Genomic DNA, 21,389 nt, shown 5'->3' with positions numbered 1-21,389 from the left:
TTTATTTGTTTTTCAAATATTATACCTGTTTTTTTTTTAATTTAAATCTTAACTAAACTACATGTCTAATAGAAGGAAAATATATTGGTGATCTGCAGGACAGGCTCAGCCTAGTGCAGGCGCCAAAGTTATATAATATGTGTAAAATCTGTTATTTATTGTCTTCGTAAGTTCATATACAACTGTATTGTACTTCTAGGTCATATTATAACTACACATTGTAACAGATGCTAAAAGTTTTAAATAAAGATTATTATTATTATTATGTTTGTGTAAGGTATTCCTTGCTCACGGGCAAAAAAATCCCGGACCTTTGGAAGGCATGCGTGGGGCCGAAGCCAACACGTAGAGGCCCGTTACACAGTTTTAATCTAAATGTTATGTGACACTGGCCGGCGACTCTCCCTGTCCGCACTATGGGAGTACAACCAAGGAGAGCCAGCGGCCAGTGTAGGACTATTACAGGGAATGGATATTAGAAATGATACCGGGCTATGGGGTGAGGTGCTAGTGGACTGGGTAACTGGAACTATGGAAGGACTATGGCGTCTGCCGATACAACGTGGAAACATGTATCATAAAGTTGGCAGACGGTGACTCGCCAACTCTTTGAATGGGCCCCTCAAAATGGTCGCACGCACGGTGCACCGAGGCGGCAACATTGACAGAGCGGCTTGAGGCAGGAGAGGTGTCGCTGGACTTTAAACGCCGATCATTTGCACCCTCAGAGGGTCCCATCACGTCGCCTACTCGCCACTTACGCTTCACATTCTTCCTCCAAGCCGAAGCTCTTGCGACTCCACTCTGACCGGCCGGTTAAGGCAAGGCAGAGGTAGGGCCTGATTCTCCGTCAGTGTTCACTCCGGCCGGCCGGTGAAGGCAAGCCGGAGATGGAGAACAGGGGCCTCCCTGGGAGCACTCGGGTTCGTGGGGTCGCTACTCCCCAACAGCTCGCCACAAGCTGCCCTGCGGGCTTATTATTATTATTATTATACTAGGATTTATAATATAAGTATGGAAGTATGAATAATATCAGTATGGATAAACTTAAATGTTATTGAATATACCAAAACCTAAAGAAATCTTGTTTTGGTACTTTTCCCAGGAAGGTAAGAATGAGCTAGTGAACGACGCTGTGACGCACGCGTACGTAGCGCCGCTGCTGGCGCACGGCGCGCTGCGCGGCGCACTGGCGTTCGAGGTGCGGGCGGGGATCGCGACGCGCCTGCTCCCCGCGCTCGCCCAACAGCGCCGAGTGGGAGAGAAGATACACGTTGACAATGCGTTAAAGGTTTGACTCTTCTCGGTCAACATAACTACAAAATACTTTTCTCATAACGCTCATAACGCTCCATAATCCGTTGCACTTAAGTTTGTATCATTGACGCTCACATGTAAGTGGAACGGGAAAAACCACGGTCGTGAGCGTGAGAGTTCGATCGTCAGGTGGAACGGGGGGAAAATATTATATTACCTGCGACCATGTCCGCAAAAAAATAGTTTATCGGGAAACTTCTAACAAATCCTTAAACAATTAATGAAATCGGGTATAGTCTATAGATATACTTTGAGAGAGAGGGATAATTTTTGTTGTGGAAAATATTACGGCTTGTCGAGAATAATGAATTAATTAGGTGCGACGGAGCTGTAGGCGTCTAGTAAAAAAGAATATAGTTAGTTTTTCACTGTCAAATTACATTAATAAAATATTGAAAACATAAAACTTTGTTTTTCAGTTTATCGGGTGTAATTTGAGTTCGGACGAGTTAGTGATACACCGCGCGGCCGCGGCCGTCCTGCTCGCACCGCTAGAGAACCCCGCGCACCTCTCGCTCTGGTCGCTGTTCTTCCACCTGTATTTGCAACGACCACATGATGCGTAAGAAAGCTTCGATTTGCATGTCAATATCAGGTTTTCTAATTGTTTTGTTTATTTAAAAATATTTAATAGCAGTTATTTATAATTGTAGGAGTCGTTTTCGACAGTATCTTAAATCTTTAGTTAAAAAAGCTAGGTTATCATGTAGGGATCCACAGTTCGACAAGGCTTTATTTGAACGTCGATGACATTGACGGGAGCGCTGCTGGCAAAGGACAACTGTCAAACACATGTCAAAAATGACGTTTTTCTGTGAGAGAAGCGTTTAGTTCCTTTTCTCGCCACGTTCAAATAAAGCCTTGTCTAACTGTATCTTATTATTCGCCCTCAGTCGCTCGCCTATCGGAGTTCTCAGTTGCAGTAATGCCTGCTTCCTGAATTTATAGACTTTTTCTAAGCAGGTAATTCTTCCAGGTCCGCAGGAAAGCCACCGGCTGGACCGTGGTTCTTCTGTGGAATTGTCAAGACCCGCACTCTCAACAAACTCAAGAAACGACTTCAAGATACTGTTACTTATCATCGTAATGCTATAAAAGAGCTCAAAACACAGGGAGCTACACCGACTGAGGAGACACGTTCTGATAAAGCGGATAATTTGACTAAAGTGGATGATTGTATCTTACCGCCGTTGACTCTTAAGGATCTGAGAGGTGACACAGATCTGGAGTCCGAAGTATCTATAGACCATCAAAGTGTAGATAATAATGTTGAGAGCGATACAAAAGTAAAAAGTGACACTCCTAATCTTATATCGTATCATACTGCTGCTGAAAGGTGAGTTCTATTACTTGATAATTGATATACTGAGAGGAGAAGCTCAACTCAATATACCAAACAAATAACCAAACCAAACCAAATAATCTTGCCCCTGTCTGTCTGATTAAATCTCTCGTATCGTATTAAAGTTTTATTTTTATGATCCAGGAATTGGTCTTATGTAATTGTAATTTCAATTGTTTTTTTGTAAGTTTTAAAACTTTATACTGTGTGTTTAGGATGGTGGTGATCTTTGAGCAGTGGCTTAACAAGAGAGAAGAATTACGCGCGCAGCCGCATCACGCCGAGATCTCGCGACATCTTACTGAAACGGTATTTTTTTAAGAAGCTTATTCATAGGCAGACCTACGTAATTTGGTCGCATTTTGTCAAACCCAGCCGATAGGTGATAATTTACATTGAATTGACATGTCCAATCATCACAATCCATTATCCAACCATAAAGTTAATATACCTAGCGGAATAGAGCAACAATCTCGAGCTGTCAAACGAAACCGAAATTGGTTTCATCTGTGTGTAAAAATATGTGTATGTATACACTTACACTTGAGCATGATTGAACATGATTTCTATGAGATTAAATTGTCAACGTGCGGCACGTGCCGAATGGACGTCAAAAAAAGAGTGCTGCTGTCATGTATCACACGTCTCTTTACTGATAGTGACATCTCTCTTGCTCAGGACTTTGTTTCTCTATTCCGCTAGGTATATTAACTTTATGTATCCAACCCAAGGTTCGTCGACCGCCTATGAATAAATTTCTTCAATTTATTCCCACAAGTAGCAAATAACTATTTAAAAAGGCCTGCCTGTCTTGGTTTAGCTTATTGGGAAAATCACATGACAGACAAAAACAGCGGACCTTGAATAGTTTTACGTTGCTTAAATATGTTTATAAATACAGGATATGTAAGCTTGCTGTTGATTATAATTATTACTTTATGCCCCATTTATTTCATCAAAAATAAAACCTTGCATATAACTTAGTCTACATTGTATAACTGAGGAAATTGATTCCTAGGCAGTTGACAGACCAACTCCTTTGTTCGGATTATGTCAATCCAATGTTAATTGTGGTAAGTCGCCTTGGGTTTTATAAGTAATTTAATATTTTCTGACATTATCCAAAATTTCTTGTAATTCTCATTATTGACATTGAATAATTGATTTTTATTAACATTTATAGTTGTTAAGTCTTTACCAAATGTTGCATAATTGAGTTTGTGCATGTCTCTAATTGATATGAATGTTGTAAAAGGACTTAATTGTTAATTATGAATGTAAGCTTGTATTCATATTGTTGATATGCCTAAATAAATAAATAAATAAAAATAAATAAATAAATTACGTAGGTCCCCCATCTGCCTATGAATCAATTTCTTCGACGGTACTAAGCAGAAATGTATTTAATTCAAACGCGAGTTTAAACAGTAAACATGACCGTACAGGATCTAGACACAGGATGGAGTGCGTCGTTGCGGGAAGTCGCCGCCCCGTCCGACACGCACTCGCCCGCGCCCGGCCCCGCCCCCGCGCTCACGCACTACGAACAAATTATAAATGCCCTCAATGAATTCCATAATGCGACAAATCGAAGGTTAGTTTATAGTTGACAAAATATTATATTCGAGTTTTTTTTAATGAAATAAGGGGGCAAACGAGCAAACACACACTCGCAGCATCAGAAGAGCTGTAGGTGCGTTGCCGGCCTTTTAAGAGAGAATAGGGTAATAGGATAGGATAGGGAAGGGAATAGGGGAGGGTAGGGAAGGAAATAGGAGAGGGTAGGGAAGGGAAAAGGGTAGGGGAACGGGCCACCGGTAAACTCACTCACTCGGCGAAACACAGCGCAAGCGTTGTTTCACGCCGGTTTTCTGTGAGCCCGTGGTATTTCTCCGGGCGAGCCGGCCTATTCGTGCCGAAGCATTGCTCTCCCACTTTGTTTTGTTTAAACCGATCCTAATTTTGGCTCCATCTGATGACGGATTTTTGGGTATTTTCATATTTTGTATTTTTAATGATGTAAGTATTTATTACTTAATACTTTTTTTTTATTAACGTTATTTAAAGTTACCTTCCATTTAATCTGGGTATTTCTTATATATCTATAATCTTTGACGTTGGTCAAACTTTCGCTAAAGTATACTCGCGTACTTATAAAAAATTTGCTTTATATTATGCCTTACAATAAATTTTTAAAGTCATTACAGAAAACCAGTACGAAGGTCATCTTCTTTACCGGACATCAACTACAACGACCAGACATCTGTTATTGATGTAGTCAAGAAATATTTGGCAGCCGTAGATAAATTAGTTGCGTAAGTAAATGCCTGTTGAGTACTGTGTATTTAATATTCTTACAGTACCATCAGGGAATTGATTCCAGTTGACAGACCAATGTCATTTGGTCGGATCATGTTATTTAAGCCCGGGCGCGCACTAGCGGCCAAGCCGCGGCGGCCATCGAGATAGATACCTTAGTATGAAACCGCCATAGACCACGCGCACCTGGCCGCACGCTGTCAAGCGGCCACACCATACTTTCGATGGCCGCCGCGGCCTGGCCGCTATTGCGCGCCCGGGCTTAATGTTAATTGTGATCTGCCGTAGGTCCCCATCTGCCTAGGAATCAACTTCTATGATAGTAAAAAATAAAAATATAATTTGACTGTCGAGTATGTATATCATAATATAAACTTGCGTGCAAAAAAATCGACTCACCTCTCTCCTTATGATTCAAACGGTAATAACTCAAGAAATATAATTAGTATTAAATAAATGTTGGAATCGTTTTAAAGGTAGTACAATAAGGATTTAATTATTGCTATAGTTATTGTAATTGTAAATTGTTTACTAATTCTACAGCCTTAAAACAAAAACCGGTCAGTTTGGCATAACATTTCAGTAGGCGATTAATGACATCTTTCTTGTAAAAAACACTAACAAATTGATTTCAATTACTCATAGTGCCACCCATTACCCTAATTTAGGTTTCCATCCGGGTTTTCCTTGACCTTATCAAAGTTATGATGAACTCCTGAGCGATACCATGCCGATCTTCTTGTACAGCCACCTGGAGGTCCTGAAGGGTATCTGCGGCAAGAGTCCGGGCCCTGACCCTCCTTTTGAGTTCTCCCCATAGGTGCTCAATAGGATTAAGGTTAGGACTCCTTGCTGGCCAGTCCAAACCCGAAATTTCGACGTCGGAGAGATATTGACGAACTTTCGCAGCAACGTGCGGTCGAGCATTGTTCTACATCAATACGAAACCTTCATCAACAAAACCAGCACATGGCACCGCATGTTGTCCTAGTACGCCCTGAATGTATCGATAGGTACTCAAAGTGCCAAGGCGTGGCCCGGTTACGAACTCAAGATTGGTTTATGCATCAAAAGAAATCTCGCCCCATACAGTCCCCGAACACCTACCAAATGGAAGCCTTTCGTCAATGCACGCCTGCGCAAATCATTCTCCTTATCAACGGTATGCTTTTCTGCGACCATCGTTACCATAAAGACTGATTTAGCTTTCATCAGAAAAGAGCACGACCCGCCATTGCTCCAATGAAAAATCAACATGAGAACGTGCGAAACTAAGCAGCGCTGGACTGTGTGCTGGGGCTAATTTTGGACCGTTAGCGAGTTTTTGTGAAGTCAAACAGCTGCCTGCAAGTCTTCGTCGTACAGTCTACTCAATTACTGTAGCTCATCCGACTTCTCTTGGCCGTCGTTGCACTTGAACTGAAATGAGATGTCGATTCCGCAAGGACGTTGACACCTTAAAACGGTCATCACGTTCAAATGTAGCCCAATGTCTTCCTGAACATGGTCGCATGGTAAAGTTTAGAGTCTCTAGAATACTTCGGTATACTCTTGTAACCGAAGTTCGAGTTAAATTAAGACTTCTAGCCACAACTCGTTGTCTAAATTCAGCTCTTAGCAAAGCCCTTGCTTGAGAAGCTTTATTTGGATATCCATTTCGCCACAAAGAAATTACGTTTAAAATGGAGTTAAATGAACAATAAATCAATAAAAATCGAGACAAAACAAAAACAATAAGATTTGACCGATTTTTCATACAGAACAAAACCGTTCAATTAACGATTAAAAAACTGAGTGATGGGGGTGCTTAGTGATTTGTGTCGTTTGTAGTCAAGCATGTTGGAAATGAAAATGTAGAGTAAATTATTATCTTATCATATTAACTCGCATTACTAATAAAAAGAAATAATAATTAACTATAACTTTTTAAGATATAGCGACTTGAATAGAAATGCGCGGGGTGGGTCGATTTTTTTGCACGCAAGTGTATTAAAGACATTGCATTCATGAGCATAGGCCTCTGCAACACAGCGTCAGCTACACAAAACAAATTAATATACGCTAGAATTTAATTGCAAGCTTCTAAACTTTTTAATATTCAACGAAGAATTATACTACTCAACCATTACAGTACTAATAGATGCTCCGCCCGGCTTTGCCCGCGTAATTTAGAAATTTCACGGAAACCGTACATTTTCACGCAAAAAAAAATAGTCTATGTCCCTTCACATGGTCTACTCAACATCAGTGCCACATAAAATTTTCTCCAGTGGTTCGTGGGATAATTTATTCAATTTCAAATATTTTCCTCCGTTTTTTTCACATTTTCCTCTGTTTCCTCGCTTCAATAAATCTTAGCTTAAGCCTAAAGCTTAGCCACACCTTTCCACATTTTCCTCTGTTTCTTCGCTCCAATTAATTATGGCATTATAGCCTTCCTCGATAAATGGTATACTAACACTTCGTAGATTAACACTGATTTTTTTTTATCGGACCAGTAGTTTCTGAGATTAGCGCGTTGAAGCAAACAAACAAACACTCTTCAGCTTTATATAGTATAGATGTAATATACTAACTCGACGGGTCGTTCTGTCTCAGGAGTTGGTCGTCGGAGGTGAGTCGTGTGCGCACGCTGGACGCACAGCTGTGGCCGGTGGTGGGGCGGCTGCGCACGCGCTGCCGGCTGCCCGATGTCAAGATACCCTGCTCGAAAGCCTGCAGACCTGTCCTTGTTAAAATACAGGCATGTGTGAAAACTTTTTTTAAGTCAGCGAAATGACAAAAAAAGTAAATATGGGGAGAAATAATTGCTTACAAATGTAACATAAGTGGATTTACACTATCGCATTAATGGCGCATTTTCACTGGTTGATAGGGCGCATGCGGGGTGCGAGAGATTTCTGAAAGGCATGCCACGACCAATGAAAATGTACCATTAGTTGTTATAGACTCCCCGTATGCTTTATGCTGTACGACCGGTACGAGTTAACGACTAATGAAAATGTGCCCTATGGTTAATTAAATTATGGAAATTTAATTTAAATAAAGTTATGTAATATTTTAGGAGCACGAGTGGCGATTGTCAAGTGAAGCAGAACGAGAAATAAAAGAAAATAGGTAGGCATTGTTTAATTCTATTTCTTTATTTCATTTCATGGATTGACAAAATATGATATATTTTTTATCGTCATGTTGTGTAGACGCAGTGCCGCGAACGCTGTGCGTCGGTTGGCGCAGCCCAAAACGCAGGCTGCGAGAGTGACGGCCGCCCTTATTGCTATTAGTAGGTACTGAATGCGTTTTATTTAACATTTTATGTATTTGATGGAAATGATTTATATATTCATGGAAATTATGTTTTTGTCTAGACGTATAAACGACAAGAACATCGCCTTAAGAGTGCTCAGGATCATGTACTGCAGCGTCAATGACGAAAAGGCGCCAGCGCACCGCTCGCTTACGTCTTTCATCAAATTCCTTGCTGAGGTAAAGTTTGTTTAGTTTTTCTAAACCTACAGTCAAAATAATTTAAGGTGGCATCAGCGGTCATTTACCTTTCTAGGCTAGGAGCGGTTTGAAAAATGCTTACACTGTATTTTTCACACAGCTCCTACTTTACTTATGAAAAAAATGAATTCTAAAGTGTCGATATTATCGACTTATCGACGTATCAAATTATATTCATTTTTCACAGGAAATGTAATTAAAAATACAAATAACGAGCATACTTTCCACTATATTTAGTACTTTTTGTATCAATTTATATGGTCATCGGTTCCGTTAAAATTGATAAATAATACAAAAAAATGAAAATAGTGATAAAAGTGCTCGTAAATTATGTTTTATTAGTGTTTAACATGAATTTCCCCCAAGAACTTACAATTACAAATATAATTATGTTTTTGTAATTTTATTAGATTTGTTGCAATATGTAATTATTGTATTAAAACAGCGGTGGGTGTGTTCGGATGGCGAGGCGTGCGCTGACCTGCTGCATCGATGGAGCCGTGCGGGCGCGCACGCACTGTGTGGCGCACTCGTACGTCCGGAACGCCCGCACGCACGTCAATGGCGTGCGCTGTACGTCACGCTCCTGCACGCACCGCTACAGCCAGCGGCCGTCTTCAGCTATTTATCTAGGGTAAGAAATTTAATATATTGTATACATTATGTGTAAAAAAGGTAAAAGTTTTTTTACTTTTTTACTTTTAAACTTGCTTGTGTTTTTAGTTCGACTTGGCGTACTGGGCAACTGTAGTGAGCGAGGACGAGAGACGTGATTTATTGGCATCTCTGTTAGAGGCTGTGGCGAAATATGGCCAGTACAAAGGTGAAGAGTACCAGATGTTGATAGAGGTATTATTTACAATATTATGTTAGTCGAAATAAAATTATTACTACTTATACGTGGGAGAGCCATGCTTCGGCACGATTGGGCCGGCTCGACCGGAGAAATACTACGTTCTCACAGAAAACCGGTGTGAAACAGCGCTTGCGCTGTGTTTCGCTGAGTGAGTGAGTTTACCCTATTCCCATCCCTTCCCTACCCTCCCCTATTACCCTATTCCCTCTTAAAAGGCCGGCAACGCACTTGCAACTCCCGCTTATTTCATAAAAAAAGTGATTTTTAAATACATATTTCTTGATACCTAAATCAAATTAAACTTTTTTATGAAATGGAAACCAGGATATTATGGACAGCCATTCGCAATATTCGAGAAATTAGACTTGTAAATCGTCTATTCTTGCACATTTGCATTACTGGTCTAACTGAATGGTCGAATCGGCCTATTCATACCGAAACGACTCCCACTCTTAAATTTTAATAACCTTAACACAATATACTTTAATAGGTATTAAATATGTTTAGACCATATTAGCTTAATGATATAAATAATGACTGTTAGTACCATGGAGGAAATTGATTCCTAGGCAGTTGACGGCAGCTACGTCGTTTGGTCGATTCATGTCAATTCAATGTTAGCTGTGAACGGTCGGATGGGTTTGACGTAACGCGGCCAAATTACATAGGTCAGGTTAAGTACAAAAGTAACAAAAATCGGCCAAGTGCGAGTCGGACTCGCACACGAAGGGTTCCTTACTGTTATAGAGCAAACATAGACCAAATATTGTGTTTTTGTATGGGAGCCCCCCTTAATTTTTTTACTTTATTTTGATATTATTCTTAAATATTGAAGTAGACATATAATTAAGGCCTTTGTGAAAATATCAAGTGCCTGTCTGTTGCCATTATTGATATCGAGCAAAAAAGGCCAAAAAAATCACATTTGTTGTGTGGGAGCCCCCTTTAAATATTAATTTTATTTTGTTTTTAGTATTTGTTGTTATAGCGGCAACAGATATACACAATTTGTGAAAATTTCAGAACTCTAGCTATAGCGGTTCTTGAGATACAGCCTGGAGACAGACAGACGGACAGACAGACATTGAAGTCTCATGACTAGGGACCCGTTTTCATCCTTTGGGTACGGAACCCTAAAAAAAGAAACGTTTTGAATTGGCGGCCTTGCTGCTACCTAATATATTACATAGTAACTTAATAGTTAGGGAGGGGAAGAGAGGATTTCGGGAGTAGCTCCAGCGTGTCAGATTAAGCTTGTATAGGCCAGTGTTGCCAGATGGTTTCGACTTTTTATCTGTAGTGGGAACTGCTAAAATCTGTATAAAATCTGTTTGTCATATTGTCTCAATTTTCTATATAAAATCTGTATTAAAGTTAACAAAAAAATACCTCTTAATCATTATCCACGCTTTTTTCATGAAAAAAAAGGATATGTATTGACGTGATAAGGTGACAATCGTATAATAAATAAAAATATACTTGTACATAAATTGGTAACTTTTTATTTATAAAAATTTTAAATCTAATGTACGGGCCACACTAACGTCAAACGCCGTTAATTATCGCGTTGTTGGACGTTAACTGTAGGTGTAGCCACAATTTAATGCGATAATTTTCAACGGCGCTTACAACGCCGTTTGCCGTTTGGCGATAGCTATAGTGGCGGTACATCAAAGAGATTAACGCGAGAATTAATTCGATGAAGCGGCCACACTACGTATCGTCATTCGTCACTGTGCGTTGAGAGCCCGACGGGATCACACGTGTTGGCTTCGACTTGTTTGCATTTAAATCGCACGTTTTTTAATTTAAATACGTACTTTGGATATGGAGTATTCACTCCACTCTAGTTAAACGAGAAAGTAATTAATTTTTTTTTGAGATTTTGCAAACCGAACCATGTTTGTGGGATCTGAAACTCAAAGTTACAAGAATCGTGAAATGCAAAGTGATGCCTGACGACGATAATAGAATTATTATTACCTTTTGTAGAAATGAATTAACATTATAAAAAGATAAAAGCGACTTCAAAATTGTACGTAATTTAGAATTAAATTGCCCTACCTCCAAAACTACTGAACCAATTTTGATGCAACTTGCACTATTCCCTAAGTTCTCTAAGTAAATCTAGTACAACAAAAAAAGATTTACTGAAATCGCAATGGTAGTTCCAGAGATATGCGAACACAAACATAAAAAAATACATACATACATGCTTACATACATAAATACTGTAGGTATTTATGTATGTAATTATGAAATATTTTGGCACATTTGTTCAGACGCTGATATACGAAAATTAGGCAGTTCTGGAATATTACATACATACGCGTCGAATTGATAACCTCCTTTTTTTTGAAGTCGGTTAAGTAAAATCAACGCCGTTTTCAACGGCGTTGGGCATTAAACATTGACCGTTCAAGTGTAGCGTTGTTGGGCATTGACGTTAAACGTTAGTGTGGCCCGAACATATTAGAAAAAAAATTAAACAGGGCCTTTTTTCACCACTTCCTGATTAATGTACCGGCGGATAGGCTATCGACACTTTTTTGACAGATTCTCCATACTGACATGTCGAGAAAGTTAAATCGGCACTTGAAGTCCGAAGTGGTGAAACAGGCCCTTAATATAATAAAAAAACAGGAATAAGATAGATAGAAATATTATTTTCATTAATTTTTTTTATTAAATTTCGACAGCAACTGCTCATCAACCTCTAGATTATAGCATTGTTTCGCACCAATCAGTTACTTTGTATGCAAAAGACCTTCAATGGTGCCCGATTTAGCCTGTTTCGTTGTTGAATTTTTACAAAATAATCATATTTACAAAATTCTGTAATTCTGTATAAATATCTGTATCCATTACTTATCTGTATTACTCACCAAAAATCTGTATAAATACGAAGAAATCTGTATATGTATATGGCAACGCTGGTATAGGCTTCCGACATGTGTCTAGTTATCATGGTATAGAAATCAGATTTCTCATGGTAAATTTTTTTTTACATTTAAATGTCATCGGATCTGTCAGATTAAGATACCGGATGTTTAAGGTACGCGCACAGTTTGTCGGCGCGTGCCGGGGCGGATCGGGGCTCAGCGCAGCGCAAAATGCGCTATAGCACACTATTGCCGGGCCGGGTCGCATCGCATTGACGGATTTTGAGTACTTTGGATAGTTTCAGTGTGACCACTCTTAAATCACTCGTGACTCGATATATCAAAAACGATTGCTATATTCTCCTAAAATCTACTAGACCGTGTTTTTAGCTTCTACCGAAAATCTACCTTTATTAATCTAAAATATTCTACGTGGTTGAAACTAAAATAAAACTAAAATGTTTATATGCACTGTCTTCATTATGCATTTTAAATTTTTATATTATTTGTTATATAATATCGATCTTCTATTAAAATTTACAAAAAATTTTGAACTACTAAACCGTCATTCACTTGACCTTAAATCTACCATAAAGTGGAAATCTATATGAAGTGTGGTCACACTGTTGCCGGGGCGCAGCGGGTTTGTCGGGCCTTGCCGGGCCTTGTCGCATTGACGGAAATCCGCTGTTCCCCGACACGGTGTGCGACACGCGCATCCGCTTCCATACAAATTGTATGGAGGCGGATTTTTGCGATACGCCCCGGCACGCTGAGCCCCGGCACGGCCCGTCTCAATGTGTTCACTCCTTTAGTACACCCCAAAGAAGCTTCCATATAAAGCACTGACAATTCAAAGGTTTGGTAAGCCTGTAGGTACATTTTAAAATATAAAAAAGTAAAGCTTCATATTTTCCTAACTAAGCTTCGCAGATATTTTATTTTGCACTAAACTTAATGATCTAGTCCTTGCTGTCTAAAATATATTTATATCTGACTTAAATAAGCAATTTTCTGAATATGTTTTCTTTTTCAAAACTTTAAAATGGCTGCAGTTTCTGAACCCACCACTAAAATAAAAGACGCTCTTATTATTTTTAAATCAGTTTTATCTAATGTACAAAACCTACTAAGTCTCCATGACGCTCGAGTGACTACAAAAATAGCACCCTCCCCTCCTATATAACCCCTATAAATAATAATTGTTAGGGCCAGTTTTACCACTTCCTGATAAAGTGCCGGATAGGAAGTGGTGAAACAGCCCCTTAGGATATTGTATGTGTGTTGTGTGTGTTAGCTGTTGGGCGTCCACAGCGGCAAAGTGTGTCTGGCGGACGACACGCTGAGTCACGTGTCGAGATGCGTGCGCGCCGCCACCACCGTCGCCCTGCCCGCCGCCTACCTCGCACACCTCACGCCCCTCGTCACCGCTCATCGCGAGCATTTGCATCACGAACAGGTATAGCGAGGAAGAATATAATCCGAGTAATATAAATAAAATATAAATACTAGCAGACCCGGCAAACGTTGTTTTGCCAAAAAGTAGATAAAAACCTATTCTCAGGACTAACGAATGTACCATACAAAATATCATTTGAAATCGGTTGAGCCGTTTTAGAGGAGTTCGTGCACAAACACTGTGACACGAGAAATTTACTTCGTAATAAATAAATTTCTTTCGTCTACGATTTTAATAGACAAAACAAATATTACTAGAAGTGTTACAGACTTAAAAAGGTTGTTTTAGCGCTATATTGTAAAATGTTACTCGATAGACGGTTATTTTTTAGCACACGCCGCCTCGTTACTAGTTTTACTATAATCGCGATTTTCTTTAAAATGGCTTTTGTTATTATAATTATCAATATACAGTTGGAGCATTTGCTTGCGGAGCTGGGTGACAAGCGGACAATAAGAGGCTCAAAGGAAACCAAAGCGTACGCGCGTAATGCGTACGCGCCGCACATAGCGTCCCTGCTGCGCGCGCTATTACGGATATACGTGGTAGCTCTCACTGAACAGAGCTATATACCTGAAAATGGTTTGTAGTTTTAGTAAATATATACAAATACACATACATTTGTAAAACGCTCGCATATTTTCCCTTCTATATCAACTTTATACTAACATATTTTTAGGTCCTTTGTTTACTAACAAAATATGAGTTTAAATGGCCTGAAATAAACGTATTTTATTTTATTGACGTAACAACGTCTAATAACTCGACCCTACGGGCTGCATGCACGAAAAAGATGACGTCATTGTCCCGCAAGCGAGAGCGCGGCACGAACGAGAGAGAGGCATGATCGGCTCAGCTTTCGGTTGTCACGTCAAACTAGCGCCCGTAAACCGACTTTACAGACAGCATTTTTTTAATAGTCGGTGGTCGGGCGTGGTCGGCGGCGCGGACGTCATGGGCGCCGTGGGTGTCGCCCGGCCTGAAGCTGCTGGCTGACCTACACCACTACACCGCCATGTTGGGCGCCTTCGTCGAGACGCTGGTGCAGGTCATGGACGATTGTCCCGGTGTGTATTTTACTCTTTTTTATAAAATAAGGGGGCAAACGAGTAAAAGGGTCACCTGATGGAAAGCAACTAGCGTTGGCCATGGTTAGTCGTAACACACTCAGGAATGCGGTAGTGTTGTGACCTAATTAGAATTAATAATGTCGATATTATGTGTGTCGACATTTCAAATTCGCTTTTAGTTTACCATTATAATTTTCGAAAAAAAAAACAAGAAAGTAATTATCACACTTTTTATTACTTCTTTCAAAACCAATTAAAAAAAATAGTTTTTTTAACAGTACTTGATGGACTCGTTTCAGTCATTATTATAAACAACAATTACACGCGGCTGTAACTTGAATATTGTTGAAACTCTTTTTTACAATTTATTCTTGATTTAATTCAATTTATCAACATTTTTTTTTACATTTAAAATATTTTTTGTTTCAACAAATAGTAACGCGATAACACACTACACGAATGATAACTGTTAAGTTCCGCACTGCACTACACTGCAGGCGTGCGAGACGTGGGGTACGGTCGGCGGGGGGATTGCCCCCGCCCTTCGTCTCAGACCCCAACTGCATTCAACTCGTGCACTATCTATACTGTATGTTTTTTCAAGATGAAAATTAAATATTTTGTGTCCAGGCATTGACGTGTTTCTATTACGTCACGCGTGGGAGTGGGTGGTGAAGTGCTACGCGAGCTCGGCCGAGGCGCACGCGCCCCGGGCCGCGGTGGTGCTGGCGCAGATGCGCCGCCTGCCCTGGGACCGCCAGTGGCGCATCTCCGCCGCCCTGGATATGGCGCACAGGGTGACTACACATCGATTCCAACAGTTTTTAGGGCGGCTGTCTCGACGAGAGCCTCTCGCCGAGATCCTCGGCCGTACATGCTGGCCCTAGTTTTCCCCTTGAAAGCTAACGAGACGAGGATGAGAGCGCAATGTGGGTTGTGGCGCATGTGTGGCGCAATGGCAACACATTCGCGCTCGGCCTGTCTTAGGCGAGTCAGTACAGATGGGTAATGGAAAAATTTCCGAAAGAAAAGAAAAGAAAAAAGAAAAATTTCCAAAATATTTTTCCAATTTTTCAAATATTTTTCCAAATTGAAATTTCAACCAAGATTAGAAAATAAAACAAGATACCTAACTACGGGATAACATTTTAAGGCTTTAAGTACTCTTTTTCTTGAAAACTTCTATGTTCTGTTGCATAAGCCGGCCCTCAAATTCAAAAACTTTACCAAATCCGACGGGTGTGTTAGCCGCCATAAATTGATAAGATTGTTGCAAAGCTTGTAGAGAATTAATTCTCTACAAGTTTGATTCTCAAGTCAAAGTATAATTTCGCCCAAGTATGACCTGTATGATGTATCTCGATTATTATCAAAGGAAAATAAATACAAAATCATTATCATTCAATTTCCTCCAACTTTGATTCTTATGACTTTTTTCAGTAATCAATATTTAAGTTATAGATCTGAGTAGCGCCTTCTTCATTATAATTATAACTCTGGAATTTCGAATTTTTTTTCGCAAGAGTGACTTACAATTTTGACAAATAACAGAAACTTTTAAATAAAATAAATATTTAGGGGGATTTTGTTAGTGTTAGTGAGAGGTCGTTAGACCTCTGGGACTTGGGAGGAGCGGTTACAAGTATCGCTGGTAAGCGTCACCCTGATAGAGGCACTCCGGCCACAAATATTTTTATGAAATATCAATCATCATGAAATGAAATATCAAATATGGTTTATATTAAGTTTAAACTTAATATGAACCATATTTAATATTTCATTTCATTTTTTACTATTTACTACTTTATTTAAACTAATAATTTCAATAAAAATATTTTTCCACGATTTTTTGAATTTTTCAATTTTTCAGAAAAATAAATTGAAAAATTTTCGAGCTTTGAAATTTTTCGGAAAATTACCCATCACTAGGCGAATGTGTACCGCCGCCATTAGAACTTTCTTTAATATAAAACATCGAATGATGGGTTTCTTTTCGGCGCTTACAAAAACCCGTTCGTGAACGACATAATATTTTAGGTTACTGAGTAAATAAAGTTTTCACGACATTCGCTTTAGTTTTTATAAGCATTGGTTAAAACCAATGCTTACAAAAACTTATATCAATATTTTCCTGAAATGCATATAATATTTTTATTTATTACATTATTCTCTTCTTCATATGCATTAATTCTGCAGGTGGCCTGTCTAAATCTGCCGGATCTGAGCGCGTGGGTGGGGCACACGTGGTCCGCGCTGTCGGCTCCCACGTGGGTCGCCGGTGTGACGTACGAACAGCTGGACCAAGTGCTGCCAGTGCTGTTCCAGATATTCACATCCAAGTTCATGCAGTTGTCCGAACAAGTAAGTTTGTAGTATAAATCTGATTAAAAAAAACTTGAAAACTTTTCCGAATACGATCTCGACTTCGATGTCATTAATATAAACATTTTTAGGAAATTCGAAATAAGACACCACAGACCCAAACATTTTCAAAACCTTCCTTGCCAAACTATCGTCTTAGCAGTCAGCGGCCTAGGCAGTAGGCGCCGCGATAAAACAAATATACTAAATAATTACATAATATTATGTGTACTCCTTTTAGGTTGGCCATAAACGTATTAAAGTCGAAAAATACTAACATAGATAGCAACTCCCTAAGTTCGTTAAACTGCTGTTATTTAAGCAATTTAAATATCTAAAAAGAGATATTTGTTGTGTAGACATTGGAAGAGGCGTGTCGTCTGCCGTGGGCCGCGATGTCGCCGCACGTGACGGAGCAGCTACTGCACGCCTACTACACCGCCTACCACAACCCCGCTCAGCCGTATCACGATCTACCGCACTTTAAGTGAGAATCTCATCATTATTAAGAAGATAAATATGTAGCTTCAATTTTTCAACCAAATTTTGACTTTGACGCCCAAACCACTGAACCGTTGACGGTTCAGTGGTTTGGGCGTGAAGAGGTAACAGGCAGACAGACAGATGCGCTTTTGCATTTATAATATTAGTATATATTATCGCGATAATGTTCAATGTTGACGTAATGAGGCTATCTAGTGCATCGTGAGTGGTTGTCGTAATGGAATTCGTACGTTACATAGCATAGATGCCAATCCAACCAACATAATGATAATGAAAGTAAGATTTATTTTAAAGTTATACCGAACACTCGGCCAAGTCGTCAACTGACTGATCACTCAGTGTAAGTAAATGATAAATCTAACATTTCTATGCCATGCTGTGTGTTGAAACTTGGGATGAAGTGAAGTCAGTGCAACATTGTCTTTAAGTAGCCGTTAACATTGAAGTTTGGATTATGTTTTGACAATAACTTCTAATTCAGGTTAGTATTACGCGTATCGGAGCTCGGTGCCTCTTGCGGCGTAGACGAGGCCGCTCAGTCGAAGCGGTGTGCGGGCGTGACGGTGTGGACGAGCCGTGCGGCCGCGCCCGCACTGCGCGCGCACGTGCACGCACACACGGGCCGCCTGTTGCGGGAGATACATAACACCGGTCGGTATTGCTACGTCCAGAGACCTGGCCCTTTAGCTGAGACCTCTTCTTTATCGCTTCTTTATATAATCGCTGATCAAAATGTATGGAATTGACATAAGCGTTCGTTAATATGACGTTGACGTCGACTTGTCTAATATCATCGATACAAAATTTGATAAGTGCAGTTCCAGTAGGTAGTCTTATCTAAACTGTTACATATCTATGTTTTCCGCGACTTGGTAAGAGCGAAATAGAATTTCGCAGGAATCGTACATTTTAAGCAATAAATAAATTGCCTATGTCAGTTATCATCGATCATTTTTTTTTTCAAATTTTACTCGATACAAATAAAGTTACCCCAAAATCAGATATGTATAATATTATAGAATGTATTCAATGTGTAAATATTTTTTAAGTAATGGGCTACAATCAAAGATCAATTCAAATAATTACTTAAAAAATCTTAAAGAAAATGTCCTAATATTATGGTAACTTTTACAGCGCCGCGAATTGAGAATTACGGCAACTATCTGGAGGAGTTGGTGTGTCGGGCCATTGTGATGTTATGTATGGAGCAAGACGCTAGTAATGCACTACCGGTAATGAAATTCTTTTTAAAATTAAAAAACTCATTATATATCTAAAATAGACTTTAAAATATTTAATTTACCGCCCTTAATTTAATTATTAATAAAACTTACTATGTATGTAAAATTTTTGCGGATCTAATATTTACTTAATAATTGCTATTAGTTATTACTAGCTGTTGCCCGCGACTTCGTCCGCGTGGACTTCAGTTTATAGCGCGCGGTGTCGCAAAATTTACGCATTTTCACCCCCTTACAACCCCCTTTTCCAGTTAAAAAGTAGCTTATGTCCTTTCTCAGGCTTTAGACTATCTGTGTACAAAATTTCATTACAATCGGTTCAGTAGTTTTGGCGTGAAAGCGAGACAGACAGACAGACAGACAGAGATACTTTCGCATTTATAATATTAGTATAGAACGTGTATAACAATCGAAAGAATCGAAAAAGCTAGCTTGACATGGTATCACTTCTTATAGAAATACGCATGAGCAAGCAATAGCGCGATCTAGGGGACTCTTGGCGCCATCTATTTTGAATTTTTTGAACTAACTTAATTTGACCAAATTTACGCATTTTCACCCCCTTACAACCCCCTTTTCCAGTTAAAAAGTAGCCTATGTCCTTTCTCAGGCTTTAGGCTATCTGTGTACAAAATTTCATTACAATCGGTTCAGTAGTTTTGGCGTGAAAGCGAGACAGACAGACAGAGATACTTTCGCATTTATAATATTAGTATAGATTAATAGAAAACTTATTATTCCAATTTCCATAATGATATATACTAAACAAACTACTTACTGTAAACATAATATCTAGTTAATGGTGATCGAAAATCAAAAAGATAATTTACAACTATATGACTTCTATACGACCAAATGTCATTTAGGCTTTTTATTATACTGCTAATCGAAAATCTTCGCTATTCTGCACGTTTACACTGTACGCAGGTATGGCAGAAATGGGTGTGTACATGTACGGCGCGCACGCGTCGTGCGGTGATGGTTGCGTGCGGTACGCTGGGCGCGTCGCACACTTTCGCGCCGCTCGTTGACACGCTCGCACATCAGATACTCGACGACACATGTTTGTTGTTTATTGTTATACTAATTTTATGGCGAATTCTTTTAAAAAGCTCAAAACGGACAGTATCGCTTATATTAATTGATTCGTTGCAACTCTTGCAATCATATAATTTTGTGAGTGTCACATATAAGGGTTAATTTAGACCGCAATGCGACGCGTAAATTTTTGCTGAATTGACAGATTTCGTGACAGTGCCAGCCAGTGACAGCCTTGCAAATCTGTCAAATCCATACAAATTTAGAAATACATCTACGCGTCGCGTTACTGTCTGAATTGTCCCTTATGTGACACCAACAAAATTATATGATTGCAAGAGTTGCGGCTGTAATATGTTAGCAAGATTATTTTGACAGTTAAATATTACGTGATTTCGATCCAATAAATAACCAGAATCGCAGTTACACCATTTTAAGATCTCATCTGATTTTCTGCCACTTATAATGACAGAATTATTTACATACATGTTTCATATTATGTAAACAAATTACATATCTTATTGGATAATCATAATACGAGTATGTTCTTGCAGACGGCGGTGGGTGGAGCGTGGTGTGGCGGCCGCTAGCGGGTCGGCCGGGCGCGTGGGCGGCGCTGCGTCAGCAACACTACTACGCCGCGTACGCGCTGCTGCGTGCTGCGCCACTTGCGGTGGACGACGCGCGATCCGCTTTTACTGCACTAGCCGCCGCCACTGTCAATTTGTAAGATTTATTAATTAAATGACAGTGTTACATTAATTCCACATTTTCCCCGCGTTCCAGATGACGTTAAAAACGCTCACGCTCAAGACCGTAGTTTTTCCCGTTCCACTAGCTTGTGAGCGTCAGTGATACAAACCCAAGTGGAACGGATTATGGATCGTTTTGAGCGTTTTGGGAAAAGTTTAAAAAAAGAACTAAGTATATTTTTTTTATACATAGGAACATTGAACCGAACTTAGATATTACGATCTTTTTCTTCAAGTCGTAAATAAATTTATGTTTATAGACATACATTTATTTTACAAGTAAAATACATAACATTATATTTGTTTCGTTTTTAGTATTACATTTTTTTTACTTAAGTACTCATATTTTAATATAGTTAAACTTGTATTATATTTGAGTTTTCACATTGAATCATTTTTTAATAACATAACCACATGTACTTTGAATATTGACTATTGTCACAATATACATATAAACTTTAGGTAACAATACCGCTTAATGCTTAGTCAAGTACGAGTAAGTCAACAGGTATAGGAAAGATGAAAATTAGTATTAATTATTATATTTTGTAAGAAATCATTTGACCTTTCATTTAAAACAATTTATTATTTTAAATGAAAGGTCAAATTATTTTCCAATCAAAATATTTCATTAAATGTTATTTAATTTATTTGATTAAAATATTATTTATAATGAAATAATATAAAGTTTTTTTGTCTCTACTCTCTCCTGAAAACTTTCCGAACATGGCTTTCGCGATA

At 39.1% G+C, this 21,389-nt stretch overlaps 1 protein-coding gene across 2 annotated transcripts in view; it reads left to right on the top strand.

Moving 5' to 3' along the window:
- LOC121725768 (ectopic P granules protein 5 homolog) overlaps nt 1-21,389 on the top strand; it is a 41,873-nt gene that overhangs the window by 18,773 nt on the left and 1,711 nt on the right. The window contains exons 16-37 of one of the 2 annotated variants that reach the window (XM_042112870.1): nt 1,106-1,291; nt 1,737-1,879; nt 2,294-2,653; nt 2,875-2,968; nt 4,105-4,253; nt 4,867-4,974; nt 7,577-7,721; nt 8,043-8,095; nt 8,179-8,265; nt 8,347-8,464; nt 8,931-9,119; nt 9,209-9,334; nt 13,521-13,682; nt 14,096-14,264; nt 14,603-14,749; nt 15,383-15,549; nt 16,949-17,113; nt 17,473-17,600; nt 18,099-18,268; nt 18,752-18,849; nt 19,786-19,921; nt 20,451-20,622. In XM_042112870.1, the coding sequence (XP_041968804.1) occupies nt 1,106-1,291; nt 1,737-1,879; nt 2,294-2,653; nt 2,875-2,968; nt 4,105-4,253; nt 4,867-4,974; nt 7,577-7,721; nt 8,043-8,095; nt 8,179-8,265; nt 8,347-8,464; nt 8,931-9,119; nt 9,209-9,334; nt 13,521-13,682; nt 14,096-14,264; nt 14,603-14,749; nt 15,383-15,549; nt 16,949-17,113; nt 17,473-17,600; nt 18,099-18,268; nt 18,752-18,849; nt 19,786-19,921; nt 20,451-20,622 (3,272 nt within the window). Of the gene's footprint in view, nt 1-1,105; nt 1,292-1,736; nt 1,880-2,293; nt 2,654-2,874; nt 2,969-4,104; nt 4,254-4,857; nt 4,975-7,576; nt 7,722-8,042; nt 8,096-8,178; nt 8,266-8,346; nt 8,465-8,930; nt 9,120-9,208; nt 9,335-13,520; nt 13,683-14,095; nt 14,265-14,602; nt 14,750-15,382; nt 15,550-16,948; nt 17,114-17,472; nt 17,601-18,098; nt 18,269-18,751; nt 18,850-19,785; nt 19,922-20,450; nt 20,623-21,389 lie in introns of both variants that reach the window. The other variant, XM_042112869.1, reaches the window with a different exon arrangement.

Source organism: Aricia agestis, chromosome 3 (genome assembly GCF_905147365.1).
Source record: "Aricia agestis chromosome 3, ilAriAges1.1, whole genome shotgun sequence".
NCBI classification, from domain to species: domain Eukaryota; kingdom Metazoa; phylum Arthropoda; class Insecta; order Lepidoptera; family Lycaenidae; genus Aricia; species Aricia agestis.
The sequence above is the reverse complement of the archived record's forward strand: the minus strand, read 5'-3'. Positions and strand labels throughout refer to the sequence as shown.